Genomic DNA, 15,786 nt, shown 5'->3' on the forward strand with positions numbered 1-15,786 from the left:
AATTCAGCTGAGAAAGTTCTGCTATCTATTTACGAGCCATGAAACCACACATTAACTTGAGGATCAAGAAGAAATCCAAACCACAAAATGACCAGTTTCAAGATGACAAACAGAACAGGGCAGTACAATTGCTCAATACACAACAGTTCTAATTTTGTGGGTTCTTAACCTGATGAAACAATAATTACAAGTTCCATTTTACCGGCAAAAGAAGTGAGTTTTCCCCCATTTATAAGGTCAATGTTTATTGGCTGAGATAACATAATCACGCTGTGGCATGCTAAAACGCTTGCCTAAAAAAAAAACCAACTCCCCAGGGACCTCATTCTGTCCTTAATCAACTCAAGTCTCAAGTTGCAAAGATTACGAACACATGCTTGTAAAATTCTTGTCACGAGTTTGTTGCAGCCCTTCATGCAGCGGAGGATGCTGCCTGTCAGATGTTCACCCCCTTTACACTTTGGCACAAAAGGAAAAACTAAATATTCTGCAGTAAATCTGACTGCCCCATCTGCAGCAAACATGAGATGCCTTTCCTTGACATTCTCGTACTTTCTTACGCGTGTTCCTTATAACGCAATACTTTTGTATTTTAACTTTTAAAAAGAAATATGACAGAGCAGACTGAGAAGGAAATTTAACTGAACAGCTGTTCTGAATTCCCAAGACGTGTCTGAGACATCAGTCTGGACATTATGTAATGAGTCCAGAGGAAGCTACTGAGTTATCACAGGGCTGGAGCAGCTCTGCTCTGGAGCTGCTGAAAGAGCTGGGGGGCTTCAGCCTGGAGAAGGCTCTGGGGAGACCTTAGAGACTCTTCCAGTGCCTAAAGGGACTTCAAGAGAGCTGGAGAGGGACCTTGGACAAGGGCCTGGAGTGACAGGACAAGGGGCAATGGTTTTAAACTGGAACAGGGAAGGGTTAGATTAAATTTTAGGGAGAAATTCATTAGTCAGAGGGTCTTGAGGCCCTGGCATGGGCTGCCCAGAGAAGCTAGGTTGCCCCATCCCTGAAAGTGTTCAAGGCCAGGTTGGATGGGGCTTGGAGCAACCTGGGATAGTGGAAGGCGTCCCTGCCTGGGGCAGGGGGTGGAATGATGAGCTTTAATGTCCCTTCCAACCCAAACCACCCTGATCCTATGCTTATTCTACATTCCTCACAGACCAAGTCTGTTGTATTTTTTTTGGATGTTAATACACTGTTTTCTATGCTTAGCTGACACAATTCAATGTCTTCTTGCTAAGAAAAGGACCTTTCTCTGGAACTTGGAATAACTGATTATTTTGTACTTGCTTATAGATTGACAGACTGAAGAAGTTTCTTTTCCTTCTGTACTGTTCTTAGATATTCCTGAGCTCCACTGATCAGCAGCTTTGTCATCATCTATGAACATTTAGAAACTCCTCAACTCTTGCAATAATCTGCTTTTGAAAGCCTTTTAACACCTAGCTGCTGAACCAAATGTTGGGTAAGATGCTCCCAAACTCAGGCACCCTGGGATCAGCTACATCCTCTTACATGAAGAATTTCAACCACCAATTTACTCAGCTGGGAAAACCAACAAGACAGGATGACACAGGAGGTCTTTGAGCAGGAATTCAGAATCACAGATTCACAAGAGTCATTGAGTTGGGAAAGACCCTAAATGTCATTGAGTCCAACAGTTGACCCAGCACTGCCAAGTCCACCTCTCAACCACGTCCTTAAGTCCCACATCTACACATCTTAAATCCCTCCAAGAATTGTGACTCAACCACTTCCCAGGGCAGCCTGTTCCTTGGTTGCCTCATTCTCATGATAGTGCTTTACAGTAGGATTGTGATGGGGAAAATTATGAAACCAAGGAAGAAAAAATAAATCAAATTAAAAAAAATATTAATAAAACAACACAGTTTTTCAAGTTGACTCCACAGCTTGTTGCCTTTGTAGTTTTAGACAGGAAAACACATGGAGGCAGCTCAGAAAGATGCAAAGGTGTAAAGATCCCAGCTTAGGGCAGAGATCTGCCTCCAATCACATTGCAAACCATGGAAAATAATGGAATAAGTGGTAAATCTTCCATCAGGATTTGGGTGTTCTTTCTGGAAACAGAAAATTCTGATTCTGGGCTTGTTCACATCATTCTCCTGAAAAGCATAGAATTTGCCAGCATTTTCAGGAGAAAACAAACCAATAAACAAGAGAACCTTTAAGAACTGCTCCCAGCATGTTTTGCAGCACATGAAGTCACATAATGGGCATTTAAAAGGCACACCATCCTCGGATTTGCACTTAGAGCACTGGAATCTTCCTAGAACAGAGGGGAGGGTGGGGAGAGAGGAAGAGAGAAAGAGAGGGAGGAAATTACTAAATTCCTGTAATTACCTACGAAATTCTCACGTATCCACACTTCCAGTGCGGTCCAGAAAACAATGACCATGAGTGTAATGATCTACCTTAACAGTGCACTAACTAGCCCTGCCACATAATTTCTTTTAAGTGACCTCATTCAGTCTCTCAGTGCTTCAGATCCCAGTAGGAACTCGAGTTACATCCTTCCTTTACAAGGAAGTTGTCAAGAAAAAAATCCCTAAGTTCTCGGGAAACTATTGCAGCATTGTGATAATGACAATGAAGCACTTTCAGAGCACATTCAAGGTACAGAAAGCACAGATTCTACTCAGCAAAATCACACTGCACCTGAGCAAATACAGCCATTAAACAGTGGTTTCATAGACCATCAGTCCCAGTTTCATATCTGTAATTTATCTTTATTCCCAAATGCTAGAGAATTATATCCCAAATCTCCCCTGTACCTACCACACTCTGGCTCCAGCTCTAGAGGAAAGATGGGCACAACTCCAGAGTCTGTGGATGCTCTCATGCTATTGGTTTCTTTGGACACCTCAGTCTGTGGCAACTCAAGTTCACTTCTCTGGCTAAAGCAGAAGGAGGAAATCTTACTCTGAATTTTCTCTGGTGCTCCACTCTTAGAAGTTGTTGCATCTGGGGAGGGAAAAAAAAAAAAATCAGTGTACAAACCTTTATTCCACAGAAAACAACACAGAGACTCTGCAAAAGACTATCAGCAGTAAATTCATTCGGTTGTCATCGTATAAGAAGAAAACCAAATCTGCATAACTATTTTTAATGCCATACTGCTTGGTAACAGAGGTTTCTGATAGATACTAAGACATTCAATAGTACTGAAAGAGGCCAGGCTGGACAGGGCTTGGAGCAAGCTGGGACAGTGGAAGGTGTCCCTGCCCATGGCAGGGGGTGGAACTAGATGAACTTTAAGGTCCATTCCAACCCAAACCAGTCTGTGATTCTGTAATTTTAAGGCTGTTGAGCACCACCCATCATCATAATAAATAAGATTCTAAACTTCAGACAACTGTTCATTCCCTACCTTGTACACAGCTGGTTCCTTTTGCACAGCTCTCCACACTCTGGACTTTCCCTTCACTTTGCTCCAACTGTTGCAGCTGCTTCTCCCCATCACCACAGACCATTCCAGTCAAATTCTTACACAGCTCTTTGAACTGCTCTTTGTGGTGAGGACGCACAAACATGTAAAACCCTGGCCAGAAGAAAATACAGTGAAATGCGTAGGAAAATCAACACCTAAGCATGGGATACTCCTTGATTTGGAGGGGAGAAATTCTTTGGAAGATGAATAGTATCAGCTAGATTCCTCAGAGTATCTTCAGCTTGATGAACACTTGATGATTTTGTGATTTTTATAATTACGGGGCTTTCCTTGCCAGAAGGCAAATGAGTACTTAGTATTGAAAAGAATCTCAATTTGTCTTGAAATTCTTCTATTCTCTGCAGCTCAGAATAAACACCCACCCAGCCCTTCACCTGACAAGTGATTTAAGAGCATCAGGTACACACACAATATCTGGAAAGACTCTCAGGACGGAAATTTCTTGTTACTGTTTGGTTGACAAGGATTCACAACATACGTAACAGAAATTCTGAAAAGCTCCACTTATGACTTACTGCCAAGCACAGACAATTCTACCACACAGTCCTCTGAGGTCAAACTGTTTGCTGCGTAGGGACACACTTTGAAAGAGTGCTCAGGGGTGGTTATGACTCACAGTGTCACACAGCTCATTTCCCTCCCACTCTCCACCCTGTCAAGACTAATCTAACTAATTAATGCACCAGAAAAAAGGTCTTTTCTCGCAATTTGCAGACTATGGTATCTATTCAAGGTCAGTGGGATATTTGTTGTTATCTGCTAAAGATAACAAACAAAATTCCATCAGCTTTCCCTGGCATACACCAAATGGATCATTTCCGGCAGAAGAGTCACTCCAGAGACTTGGGAGAAGGTGGAACTGAGGTGTCACATCACACAACATGTCACCATTCAGGCAGTCAGGACCAGCATATAATGCCTCTTATTCTTCTTTCTTTAAACAATAAAATCCAATTTCAAATTTTAAAAACCTGTAGCTCCCTAAATCCTTCTATCACTAAACCCATGAAAGGAAAATAAAGGAAAAAAGTCACTTCTAAGAAACTAAATTATGACAGAGTTCCATAGCTATTTCCAGTGAAGCTCTGTAGAAGAATAGTGAAAATTGAATTAGTCTGGTTGCTAATCCTGAAACCTGGAAGTGATCTAAGAACTTAGCACCAGTATAGCAATCACTGGTCATGGGCATAAAATTGTCAGTTCAATAGTCAGCACTGTCCTTTCTAAACAGCAATTGTAGTAATTGAGGAGAAACAACACTCATGGAGGCATCTGACTGAAGTTAGCTGGGCTGAAGGTTAGGACTGGAATTACTGAGGTCTCATGTAATGTTTTTAATGGACAATTTCTAACTGAACAGACAGAGGTAACATTTTATAACCTTGACATTTTTTGCTCTCTGAATGGCATTCATTGAACACATTGTTCCTGCCTCTCCGTTTATCTGGATTGTCAAACCAAAAGGTGAGACCTCACATGATATCACAAAACCCACACTTTCCTTTCAACTAGATAAAACTGATTTTAAAAAAAAATCCTTTACTTTGTAGGAGATGAAAGTCCTGTGGCCTCTCCGTGGTGAGGGCTGCTATCACTGCCACCATTGCATCGTAATTATCTGTCTTCTTGTAAGCCAGGAGAGCCTCGTAGAACTGGCTGTAAGTGCTTTTGTCCAAAGCCTTCTGCACATCACTGAGATAGGCAGTCCTGAGGGCCTGGTGATGCTCCCTCCTGGAGCCTGGAGTCTTTTCAGCCTCTTTCCTTGGGGCTGCACTGGCATTCTGTCCTGAGAGACAAAACACATGAGCAAGGCTTGAGGAGGAACAGAGACAAAGTGGTCACTCCTTCATATCCACTTCATGTCATTTGAAGGAGGCTCCTGGCTACTTCTAAGAGGTAAAGCCAACCCCACCTGCCCAGCCATGGCCAGACCTGCTCCTGGAAATGGCAACAGGGCAGAATAATTCTGGAGATAGTTTTTAGCATCTTCTGGAGTTTCTCAATCGTTTTAAATGGAGAAATGTGTCAGAAGCTCACTAGGGAATGAGCAGAAGGGGCATGGAGGTCAGCAAGGAATCAGGTTTTGTGCACCACTGAAGGAGTATAAGAGTCTTAAACAGATGGGTCAACCAACTCTGCTGGCCTGAAATGAGCAATTTTAAAGAACAGATTTTTCTCATCTCTTAGCAATAAGGGCAGCCAAAGTGGGGGGTGTTGTCTCCCAAGAGGAAAACAATTCCCAAAAAGATTACCTAACCTGAAGTACTCAAGAGAGCACAAGAGCAATGCAGGAGGTCACCAAAAGCTAGGAGCAGCTTGGAACCTTCTGCTAAATGCCAAGTGAACATCATTCACAATGTAAATTTCTTATTTCTGGTACGTTTTAGAGGGAAAAGTGTTTTGCATATTACAGGCATGCAAATATGGATGAAGGATATGATAGGAAACTGATTTAAATTAACCTGCCATGTCTTTTGGTATCTAGATCTTTAAAAGTTCTTTATTGAATGAGAAAGATAAATAAGTTTCAAGACACAGGCTTCATTCAATTTGCTGAAAGCGCAAAAAACCAATTTTATAATCCATATATTTTATTGCATATCGTAGAGGTTTCTGATACTTCCACAGAAGCATTCTCTACTTAGGAAACGAGCCACAGAAATAACACATCCATTTACTCCTATTATTTTCTCAATTACTTTTAGTGGGAACAAGTTTCTGTGAAACTACTCTGGTGGTTTCAGGACAAGATAATTAATAAAGATTCTGCTTTATTCAAATATTCTTAAAATAGAAAACAAAACTAGAAAACAAATCAAAAGAAACAATATGGCTTTACACATGAAAAGCATTTAAAGCCTTCCAGGAAACTGGCTTCTTTGTTTTTTTAAAGAAAGGATTAGCCTTTGACTATTCTTTGTCCTTAAAGAAAGACTCCTAAGCTGTCCAATGATCCTACTCATTTCCTTGTGAGAAATACAAAAATTCCCAGCCGTTCTCTGGAAAACCCATAACGAAATAATAAACGAGCCTATGAGTTTGAAGATAAATACTGGATGGAGTGAGATTAGAGGGATGCACACAGAGCTTACATTTACTACTCTGTTTCTGCAGAAAAAAACAGGCTGTCCACAAATGGAATGTACACATTACACCAAGAACAAAATGAAACAGTTTCTTCATACCTGAATTCATACTGATGTAATCTTAACTCACACTCCTTAACTGGCTCCCTTTCATGGAGCCTGGACAAACAGGAAACCCAGCAGACCTGTGCTCAACCCACCCTTTTCCCAGCTCAGTCTCCAATACAAATATCTGGCTTCAGCTTGTTTCTTTGACACCCACCTTGATTTAATTTATTGACTTTTGTTCTGTACAATCCTGGCTGAAAATTCTGAATTACCATCACTCCCACCTACAGGGAGTGAGCCTCTGTGCTAAGTGAGCACAAAGAACATTGGTTCCCACCAGGAGAACTTACAGTCAGTGATGAACTATAACAGAATAGAGTGGGTTTTTATTAAACATGGAAGGTACCTGCACTGTTCAATCCTGTTGCCAAGTGGGATCCTCCTTGGTTCAGGTGGAGCTCAGTGTTCAGCTGAGCACACGAGGCCTTGGAGAATGTACTTTTCTGCTGGCTCTGCTTGTCTTCTGTTAAATCAAATCAGCCCATTAACAGGGAATTTAGGGAAGAATGAACATGGAATGGTGCATTTCAAACTATGCCATCCTGTGCTGGAAACACCTGAGCAACCCAGAGAAGCTGTGGATACTCATCCCTGGAAGTGTCCAAGGCCAGGCTGGAGGGGGCTTGGAGCAGCCTGGGATAGTGGAAGATTCCCCTGCCAGCAGCAGGGGTTTGGATTGGGTGAGTTTTAAGGTCCCTTTCAATCCAAACCGGTCTGAGATTCCACACAGATTTATTTCTCTGATCATGAGCTAACACCCTGCTTTTTCAGAACGTTATTGCTCCAGGATTTCACAAGCTCCATGAGGACATGATCAGCCTCTATTCACAATTCTGGTAGCACTGTGTGGGCAGCACAGAAGATACCACAAGGTTGTTTAAACCCCCAGATTAAATGATTTAAACAGATCAGTAAATTCCCCTTCTGAAACAAAATGACATCATTATTAACTCTGCAGTAACCAGTGCTCAGGCATCTGCACAGCTCAAGGGAAGGCAAGATCATGGAGAGATGAGACTTAGCAGTGATTCAAATAAATTTTCTTGCCTTTCTACGTATCAGACACATCCTGCTCTATGACTGTGTGAACAAGGACATTTGTCCTTTCAGTGATTCAAGTGACCCAAGCTCCTCACCTGCTCTCTTGGCCAGGCTCTCCCTCTCCTCCCGCAGGAGGCTGTGCTCAGGTTTGTAGCCACAGCCCACCCCAGTCAGATTGCAGCATGCTTCATCAAACTGCTTTTTATGCTGGGGTCGAACAAACTGGTAAAAGTCTTGCATTAGAGAGAGGGAAAAGGGGGAAAAAAAGAAAGGGGAAAAAAAAAATAAAAAATCAACCCACAGCAGGCAATAAATGCTACCAAAACCTACGACAGCAGGAGTTCTAGGTTAGATAAAAAGGTGCAACTAAATAAATTAAAATCAAATGTTTTTACCTAACATTTATACAATAAGCACACTTATAAATTACACAAATGTCAGCCACCATGCAAACTTTAAGCAATATTACCAGTGTCATTTTTTCACTGCATATATGAAGTAACTCACCTCTCAGTGAAACAGGCCTTGAGGTGCTTCATAAACCATGAGATCCAAGCATGTGTGAGGCTGATACTTTAAATAACTGATAAGCTGTTAATTTTACACCTCATGGTATTCACTTATCACAAAATGCTTGCTAACCAGAAACCTAAATATCAAATCAACTTTAGGTTTCAGGTGTTGAACACTTAAAAAAAACTAGACTTAAGACCTTGATTTGGTGATCAAATATTTTCTTATTTATGTAGATAAACAGCAAATTGGGAAACCAACTGACTGAGCTTCTCATTCCTTAACCTTAGAATTTACCTGAAACAATTTACGAGATGCATAACTCAGCTTTTATTACCTCAGCAGATGAAAAAGTCACAGAAAAATGTGCCCATTTGTTCACAGTTTGAGAGGGAAATGAAAAATCACACAGAAAACATGGCTATACAAGAAAAAATGTTGGTGAGTGTTCAGTTCCTGTCAGTGCAATTATTAAAAGCAAAAAAAAAAAATCCAGCTAATGCAGTAATTATCCATGTTTGCCCTTTATTTTAAACTCACAATTACTTCAACAGAAAACTTCTCTCTATAGTCTGTCTACTTATTTGCGGCTTTAGCACTGAACCCTTCTGAAGGCAACTCTCCAGCTCACACAACCATGCTCTTCATCTCCGAAATTACTGGGAATAAGTCACTGTACTTTCAGATAAAGTTTACAATAACACAAAATTCCACGGAATATGATTTTTTTCAAGTCAAGACGTGAGCTAAGACATTATAATTGGATTGAAGAGATTTTTCTGTGTTGTCTGGGGACATAAAGCAATGAATCATCCTGGTTGAGCTGTACGTCACATCTAAAATACTTCTAAAGTACCCAAGTCTGTTTAAACTACAAAAGTCAGCATACAAATATACCAGGGATACAAATACATTGAATGTACCTCGGAGCAAGATGTGCTTTTTTTCATCCTCTGTGAAGAGGGAGCTCATTTGGGACAGCATGGCATGGAAGTCATCTGTCTTCTTGTACTGCTGCAGAGCCTTAGAGAAGAGCTCGTAGTTCTGCTGGCTCAGGGTGTCCTTCACCGTGGCGATGTACAAAGTGGCTCGCGCCTTCTTCGGCTCCGCTGGCTCCACTCTCCTGTCCTGCTGCAAGGCAGAAGGGCTCCTCAGTGAACAGTAACCCTTGGGGAGTTCCTTTCCCATGATTTCAGGTGGAAGCAGTAAGTTTACAATTCCAACAGTACGTAGGATAATGATAGGAATTATGGAATAACAGAATCGCTGAGGTTGGAAAAGTCTTTTAAGGTCATCAAGTCCAACAGCCCACCCAGCAGCACCACTGTGCTCACCACTAAACCATGAAGCTTTCACCTAACAGGCTGCAATTATGGCAGTCACCCCTGTAATCCATGGGTTATTCACCTTCTCCACGGACAAAACTGACAGCTTCAGGGAAAAATTCCTAGAGAAGCAGCCAAGTATCATTACACAATTCTATTCTTAGGAGAAGGATAATAAAGCGACATTTAATCCAAAGCTGGAGGCTGAGCTGACTCATCATGACATCAGATAGCAACAAACTGCAAACACAACCTTCTGCATGAACCTGTTCTCTTCCTCCTCTCTTCTCTCGGGTACTATCGGCTTCAGGATCAGTTTCGTTGGCCAGGTGCTTGGCAGATTGACAGGCAGGGAACATCCAGTTAGGACAGCACCTTGGACAACTACCGGCACACACATCACCCAGGGGATTCTCCTGAATTTATTGTGACTATTAAGCAATTAGCTGCATAATGAATTAACTGGGTTAGGAGACACGGCAAAAGAGTAACACACAGCTGCAGAGCTAACGCACAACCATGATCACAGAGAGGGTAGGATGGGATCCCTTACCCCAAACTGGTCAGTTAAACCATTCGAGGCTCTCATTTGAGGCTATCAGAGCAGCTGGACTTGCTGATCATTGCAGGTCCCTGCCAAGTGAACTAGTCCATTCTAATAAAAAAGAATGAAAACATCCACCACCCCTGGTCAAGTTGTTCACAAGCAACCAGTGTCAGAACCATGTTCTTTTCACCTATTAGCCCTGTGTGGACCTGTGCTGGATTTGGTCTGGGATGTCTGGATTAGGGAAAGAGCAGGACAAATAGACTTCAGATGTGCACTGATGAATATTTATAATTTGGAGAAAAAACACACTTTTTCTGGCATCAGTCATCTGTCTGCCTGGAAATTTCCAATTCAAAACAAAGCAATCAAAGAGATGGCACAGACACAGGGAAACACATACTGTATTGCTGACTAGCTTTATTTTCTTCCTTCGTCCTTTCTGCTCATCTGCTAATCTCTTCTCATACTGAAGGGAAAGTGTGGACAGACGATGTGCCTGTGAGGATGAAAAGAAAGTAAGGCACAAAAAATGCTTTTCAAAGTCATTGACCATTTAATTTAGGTATTTCCACCAGTAAACCTTGGTAATCTAGTTTGTCACACCATTCAGAAAAGTGAAACAAGTCAATCTAAATTGTTGTCACAGAGCCTGGGCACATCCCTGTCTCTAGAGGGTAGAAATTCACTGGACAACTCAGAGACACCAAAACGAGAAAATTAAAGACAAAGTTTGATTAAGCAAAGCTGGACTCCAGGGCAGCCTGAGAGTGTGCACAGACCTGTGTGTAAGTGATGCCTCACACTGCCCTTCACTTGCCTGCCTGGAACTACTTGTACGTAAGGGAATGAAAAACCGGAATATATGCAGCAAGTCAAATATTTATAATATGTGCAATAAGTCAGAAAAATGATGAAAACCATCTTTGTAGCCCTGTGCTATGTAAAGGCACCACATTGAATAGCATGATTCAGCAGAAATAAGGCTGCGTAAATAAGCTTTCGTGAGCTAAATCTTACAAGGAAATCTGATAATGGGGAACTGTTAAGTCATTATTTAAGTGGATTGAGAAATTATTTCTTGTGTTGTGAATTTTTGTGGTGACAAAGCAAATTCTTGCAGAATGAGAGCAGCTGAAATTTCATTATTTAGGGAACAAGGACACAGTGTAACTGATAACGGAAAAATGATAACACAGACACTGTGCTGGATGGTGAACACAGGAAATTACGCCAACCACATCCTCAGTCCAAGTCCAGTGCTCAGCGCTGGACTCAGAATGAAAGCTGGCTGCCTGAGAGCCACTGCATGTCTCAGGACTGCACTCACCAGGCTGCTGGGGCCAGGTCACCAATTTTGGAGCAGCACAGGGTGACCCCAGAGCTCCCCACAAGCAGCAATGCCACACACACAAATAGGAAGTGGACCTGAGTGACTGCCAAGCCATTGGGTCTATCAGCTTATCTGACTCCAGGAAATGCTGAGTTCTGCCAAAAGCACGGCAGCTGTGTTGGGAATATACTGTAGGTGAGTTACCAAGCCCCTGGAAATGTGCCAGGCTTTCCAAAGAATAGGTTTTGGTGTCTATGTCATGGCAGCCCAATGGGTGATAGAGCCCATTTCCCGCTTGGCTGCTCACAAATTAAATATTTGCTGCCCTTTGTACATCTCATCTGTTCTGCACATGCTTCCATTCATCTCCTTGGGGCTATCACATATTCCCCAGCTACTCATGCACCTCCACATTTTACCTCAGGCATTCTTCCCCTCTAAGCAAAGTACTTGGGAGTGTTGCAATAGGCATTCCTGGAGCTGACATGCATGAGTCTGCAAGTCAGCAGTAAAATACTCCAGCCAGGAAAGGGAGACATCCCTCCAGCAACTGCAAACAGGGATTTTGTGACAGCAAGGAAACAGACTAATCACCGACGTATGAAAAAACCCAATCCGAGAGGAAAGAAAATGAACAGCACAGAAGCAGCTTAATTAATCTTTATGTGATAGTGGATTTTTGACTCAGACAAAATACTCCACAAGTCAGCAATATTCTTTCTCTGGGGCAAAAAGATTTTCATCTGCAAGTGCAATTTCTAATTCATAAACCCTCCCACACCCTTTTTCAAATTCAGTATCTGGTCTCATACCAAGTGCTGACGCACCCAGGACAAATTATGTCTTTACCAACCTCTTCTCTGAGAGTTCCTTGCTCCTCAGAAATCATGGTTAACTTCCAGGAATCCTCCTGGTCAGCAGCCTTGGAGCACAGAACAAGCACATACCTGTTGATCATCTACTTGAATGTGGCAAGGAAACCCTTTGACTAATTTAATTATGAGAACTTGCAGTTACCAGTGCTGGTTATGGTGAGTTTTTCTTGAAAGAGGGTTGAGCTGGTTCTATGACACCAGAGCCATTTTGCTTCAGAGCCATTTTGCTTCAGAGCCTGCAATTTTTACTTATAAGGAAGTATTTTGTCATTACCCTTTCCTCTCCTGGCAAATCTGTTTCCTCCTCTGCATCTTCATTGCTCTTCTCACTGCGCTCCAAGGCATCCAAGAGCCCAACACATTTTCTTTGGGGTGAGACAAATTCTTGTTCATATTCCACACACAGGTTGGGTGCTCCATCTCCATCTACTGCCATCACAGCAGAACAAAGATGATAAATTAACATTCCACATCCTCTCCTGCATTTTCTTTGACTTAGTGATAGCTCCCAGTCTCACAAAGCAATCCACAAATATGTGTTGGTGAATTAAATAATCTTCCACATCTTGCAAAAGTGCATTATATAATTTCATAAGAAGATTGCTTTTATAAATACCTTCCAAAATTGCTCAAGCAATTGTTACCAGAACCTGGCAGATTGCTCTCTAATTTTTCCTTAAGTGATGGCCACATCTAAACTCAAAATGGCTTAGGATCAATGGGAAAAATCCTTACTGCAGCAGCTGACTGTGTTCAATTATTTTAGATTTAAGGATTCCCCCAAAACCAAGTTTCAGAGTTTTTAAGACATTTTCGTAACAAAATGTGATTTATTATTTTTAAATAGAGCAAGTTTTTTTAAAGCTTACAATTCTCACAGGATCAATACCCATAAGAGTCACCAACGTCCCCATGAGTGACCATGAATGTCCCATTAGTGAGACATATTCTCACTAATCAGGATCCAGGTTTTAAATATAAGAATTTTGAGCTGTTAGTAGGGTTAAATTAGTATCAGCTTGATATTTCTGTAAGGCATTACCTTCAAAATGTATTTCCATTACTTTGTGAAATTACTTTAACAGTCGGTTACTAAGAAAAGCCACTATTTTGAGAGGAATGGGAGTATATTATAACCACTTTGACTACAGGTGAGTTTGATGTTACAGCTGATGCAATGCAACTGAAAATCTCTATCAAAACAGGCAATGCAGCTTCTTCCCTTCACCTCCAGTCACACATTCCAGCCCATTCTTTGAGATGGATCTATCAGACAATTGGATGGAAGTTAAATTGGTTCAACAAAACTCAGCTGCTTACTCTGCAGCTGCACAAAAGATGGGCTCAAAGAAAGGAGCAAAAAGTGCACAGCTGGAAATTGAGAGGGAAAAAAAGTGGTGGTCAAAGTAATCCCTTTTAATGACATCCAGCAATCACGCTGGCTTAAATGTAGTGTGAAATCACTTCCACACTCACTCACAACTGGTTAGGAACAGTTTTAAACAAACTTCACTGTTCTGTTCCAAACCAACAGTCTAGAGTGCTGAAAGAATATCTGTCATGAGAAATACTTTATTCTTTGGCATTAGCTAACCACAAAACTTTAAATATTGTTTTGTTCCCATTTCCTTTTTGTTTTCTTAGACAGATTACTGAGTAAGAGTAACTTATACGATAGGATGGAGGAAGGACATATTAGGCAGAAAGAGACTTCCAGTTCTTATTTTCAAAACTATCTGTGATACTTCACCAAAATCTCCTGCTGTTCTGTGGGACACTTTTTCTGGCCCCATCTGCCTCTTTTCTCTGTAATTGCAACTCTTTACCCCATTTTCCAATGCTTAACTATGTCCCTTCTGACCAGACTTTTACATCACTCTTTGAGCTCTCCTTACTTTCTATCCCATTTCAGTTTCTAGCCTCTTGATCCTCCTTTTTGTGGTTCAGCTTAAAACAAAAAGGTGTGTATGAAGACCCAAACATACCTTTCCTTTTCTTCTTCAAACTAGGAACATGGTCATCCAAGTTTTTGGCTTTTTTCAGGGAGGGGTTCTGCTCAGATGAAGTAGATAGTGCTGCATTGCTTTCACTTAGGGAATCACTATGTCCAGGAGGGCACTGAGGCAGGAGTGGGGACATCTGCAAGCAGTTTACAAAGTGTACAAGAGGCAAAGGCCACTTTTCCCCTCCATCTGTGACCAAAAATCTCAGCAATAATCCAAAGACATCACCTTTTCCCCAAATAACCTTTGGTGGCAAGACTGTTACACACTCTGGGTTTATACACTTTTGGGAAAAGGATTAATCATCTCGTGAGTGACACAGCTGGAGTGCATTAATCAGGCTTAACTCTAAGTGACCTGGTACCAGAAAAAGGATCATGACCTGGTAAAGAACAATCATTTCCTAATGCTACCTCTGCATCAACAGCTCCTTCTGACAAAGCACATCAGGTTGTGGTTGTGATTTACCATGAAACTCTCACTCATGATTAGAAAAGATCATCAAGTGCTGCAGCATCATCCACCTGTAACTTATTAGTCTGAACAACTTGTATTTGGCTAAAGCATCTTCCAGGAAGTCATCCAAGTTTGTGTATGAAATTTTAAGTGCTTATTTGAATCTTAACCTCCATTTTGGGAGCAAAAGATTTTCCATTCTGGCTTCCAGCCCATTTCTTGCTATGACTTTCTCCAGTGAATTAGGAAGCCTTTTTACAATATTACTTTTTAAATTAAGGAACTATTACAGACAACATCAGCTTCTTAATGCTAAGAGAGAAGCTGTACTAGTAAAGATGACCTAGTGATGAACTGCAGTAACAACTGATGGTTTGTATTACTCTGTATTACCAATCAGCTTCAATTTAAATTTAAAGGCATGACTGATCCTTTCACACACATAACCTCTCCCTGAGGTCAGAAAGCTTCTGGATGCCAGTATCAGTTCCAGAATTTGCATACCAGCCAATAAATACATGTGTATTTAGGAGGAACTGGAAGAGGAAGTTATTTTTGTGATTTAACCTAATGAGTTGCCCTAATGAGCATGAGAACAACATCCTGTCCCAGATCACTCCTGGAGGAAGATGAGGCATATCTCCTTTCCAGTAAATCTTCCAGTGTTCAGAAGTGACAAGTGACTCTGTGTTAGGCAGGCTTGTGAGGAGCAGGGAGCAGGACTCAGTGATCCTTAAGCATCCCTTCCAATTTGAGATCTTCTGTGATTCTCTCACATCTGTCTCCTGGCTTAGCATTTCCAGTTTCCAATAGTATTCAGGAAATCTGCTGTTTATTTTGCAGGTTTTTTCTAAAGACACTTACCGTTTCTTGAGCGATACGGTAGAAGAGGGAGACACTTCTGATCACTTCCCCAAAGTCATTATAAATGCTCACATAGGGTTGGACCCATGAAGGCAGTTTGCTTCTGACATCACCAAATGTGAACCTGTGCAGGATGGGAAAACCTGAGAGTTATTTGCCAGGT

General features: G+C 41.5%; 1 protein-coding gene across 4 annotated transcripts in view; it reads right to left on the bottom strand.

Annotated features, from left to right (window-relative positions):
- The window catches only part of RTEL1 (regulator of telomere elongation helicase 1), a 44,570-nt gene that overhangs the window by 4,118 nt on the left and 24,666 nt on the right, over window positions 1-15,786 (bottom strand). Inside the window, exons 25-35 of one of the 4 annotated variants that reach the window (XM_085079241.1) lie at window positions 15,624-15,747; window positions 14,286-14,439; window positions 12,575-12,726; window positions 10,496-10,591; window positions 9,144-9,351; window positions 7,803-7,940; window positions 7,013-7,129; window positions 5,016-5,258; window positions 3,392-3,562; window positions 2,800-2,985; window positions 2,187-2,290 (exon numbers count right to left, since the gene is read on the bottom strand). In XM_085079241.1, coding sequence (XP_084935367.1) covers window positions 2,187-2,290; window positions 2,800-2,985; window positions 3,392-3,562; window positions 5,016-5,258; window positions 7,013-7,129; window positions 7,803-7,940; window positions 9,144-9,351; window positions 10,496-10,591; window positions 12,575-12,726; window positions 14,286-14,439; window positions 15,624-15,747 — 1,693 coding nt within the window. Of the gene's footprint in view, window positions 1-2,186; window positions 2,291-2,799; window positions 2,986-3,391; window positions 3,563-5,015; window positions 5,259-7,012; window positions 7,130-7,802; window positions 7,941-9,143; window positions 9,352-10,495; window positions 10,592-12,574; window positions 12,730-14,285; window positions 14,440-15,623; window positions 15,748-15,786 lie in introns of all 4 variants that reach the window. The other 3 variants (XM_085079242.1, XM_085079240.1, XM_085079243.1) reach the window with 3 other exon arrangements.

This window comes from Lichenostomus cassidix, chromosome 20 (genome assembly GCF_008360975.1).
Source record: "Lichenostomus cassidix isolate B80296 chromosome 20, HeHo_3.0, whole genome shotgun sequence".
In the NCBI taxonomy this organism is placed as follows: domain Eukaryota; kingdom Metazoa; phylum Chordata; class Aves; order Passeriformes; family Meliphagidae; genus Lichenostomus; species Lichenostomus cassidix.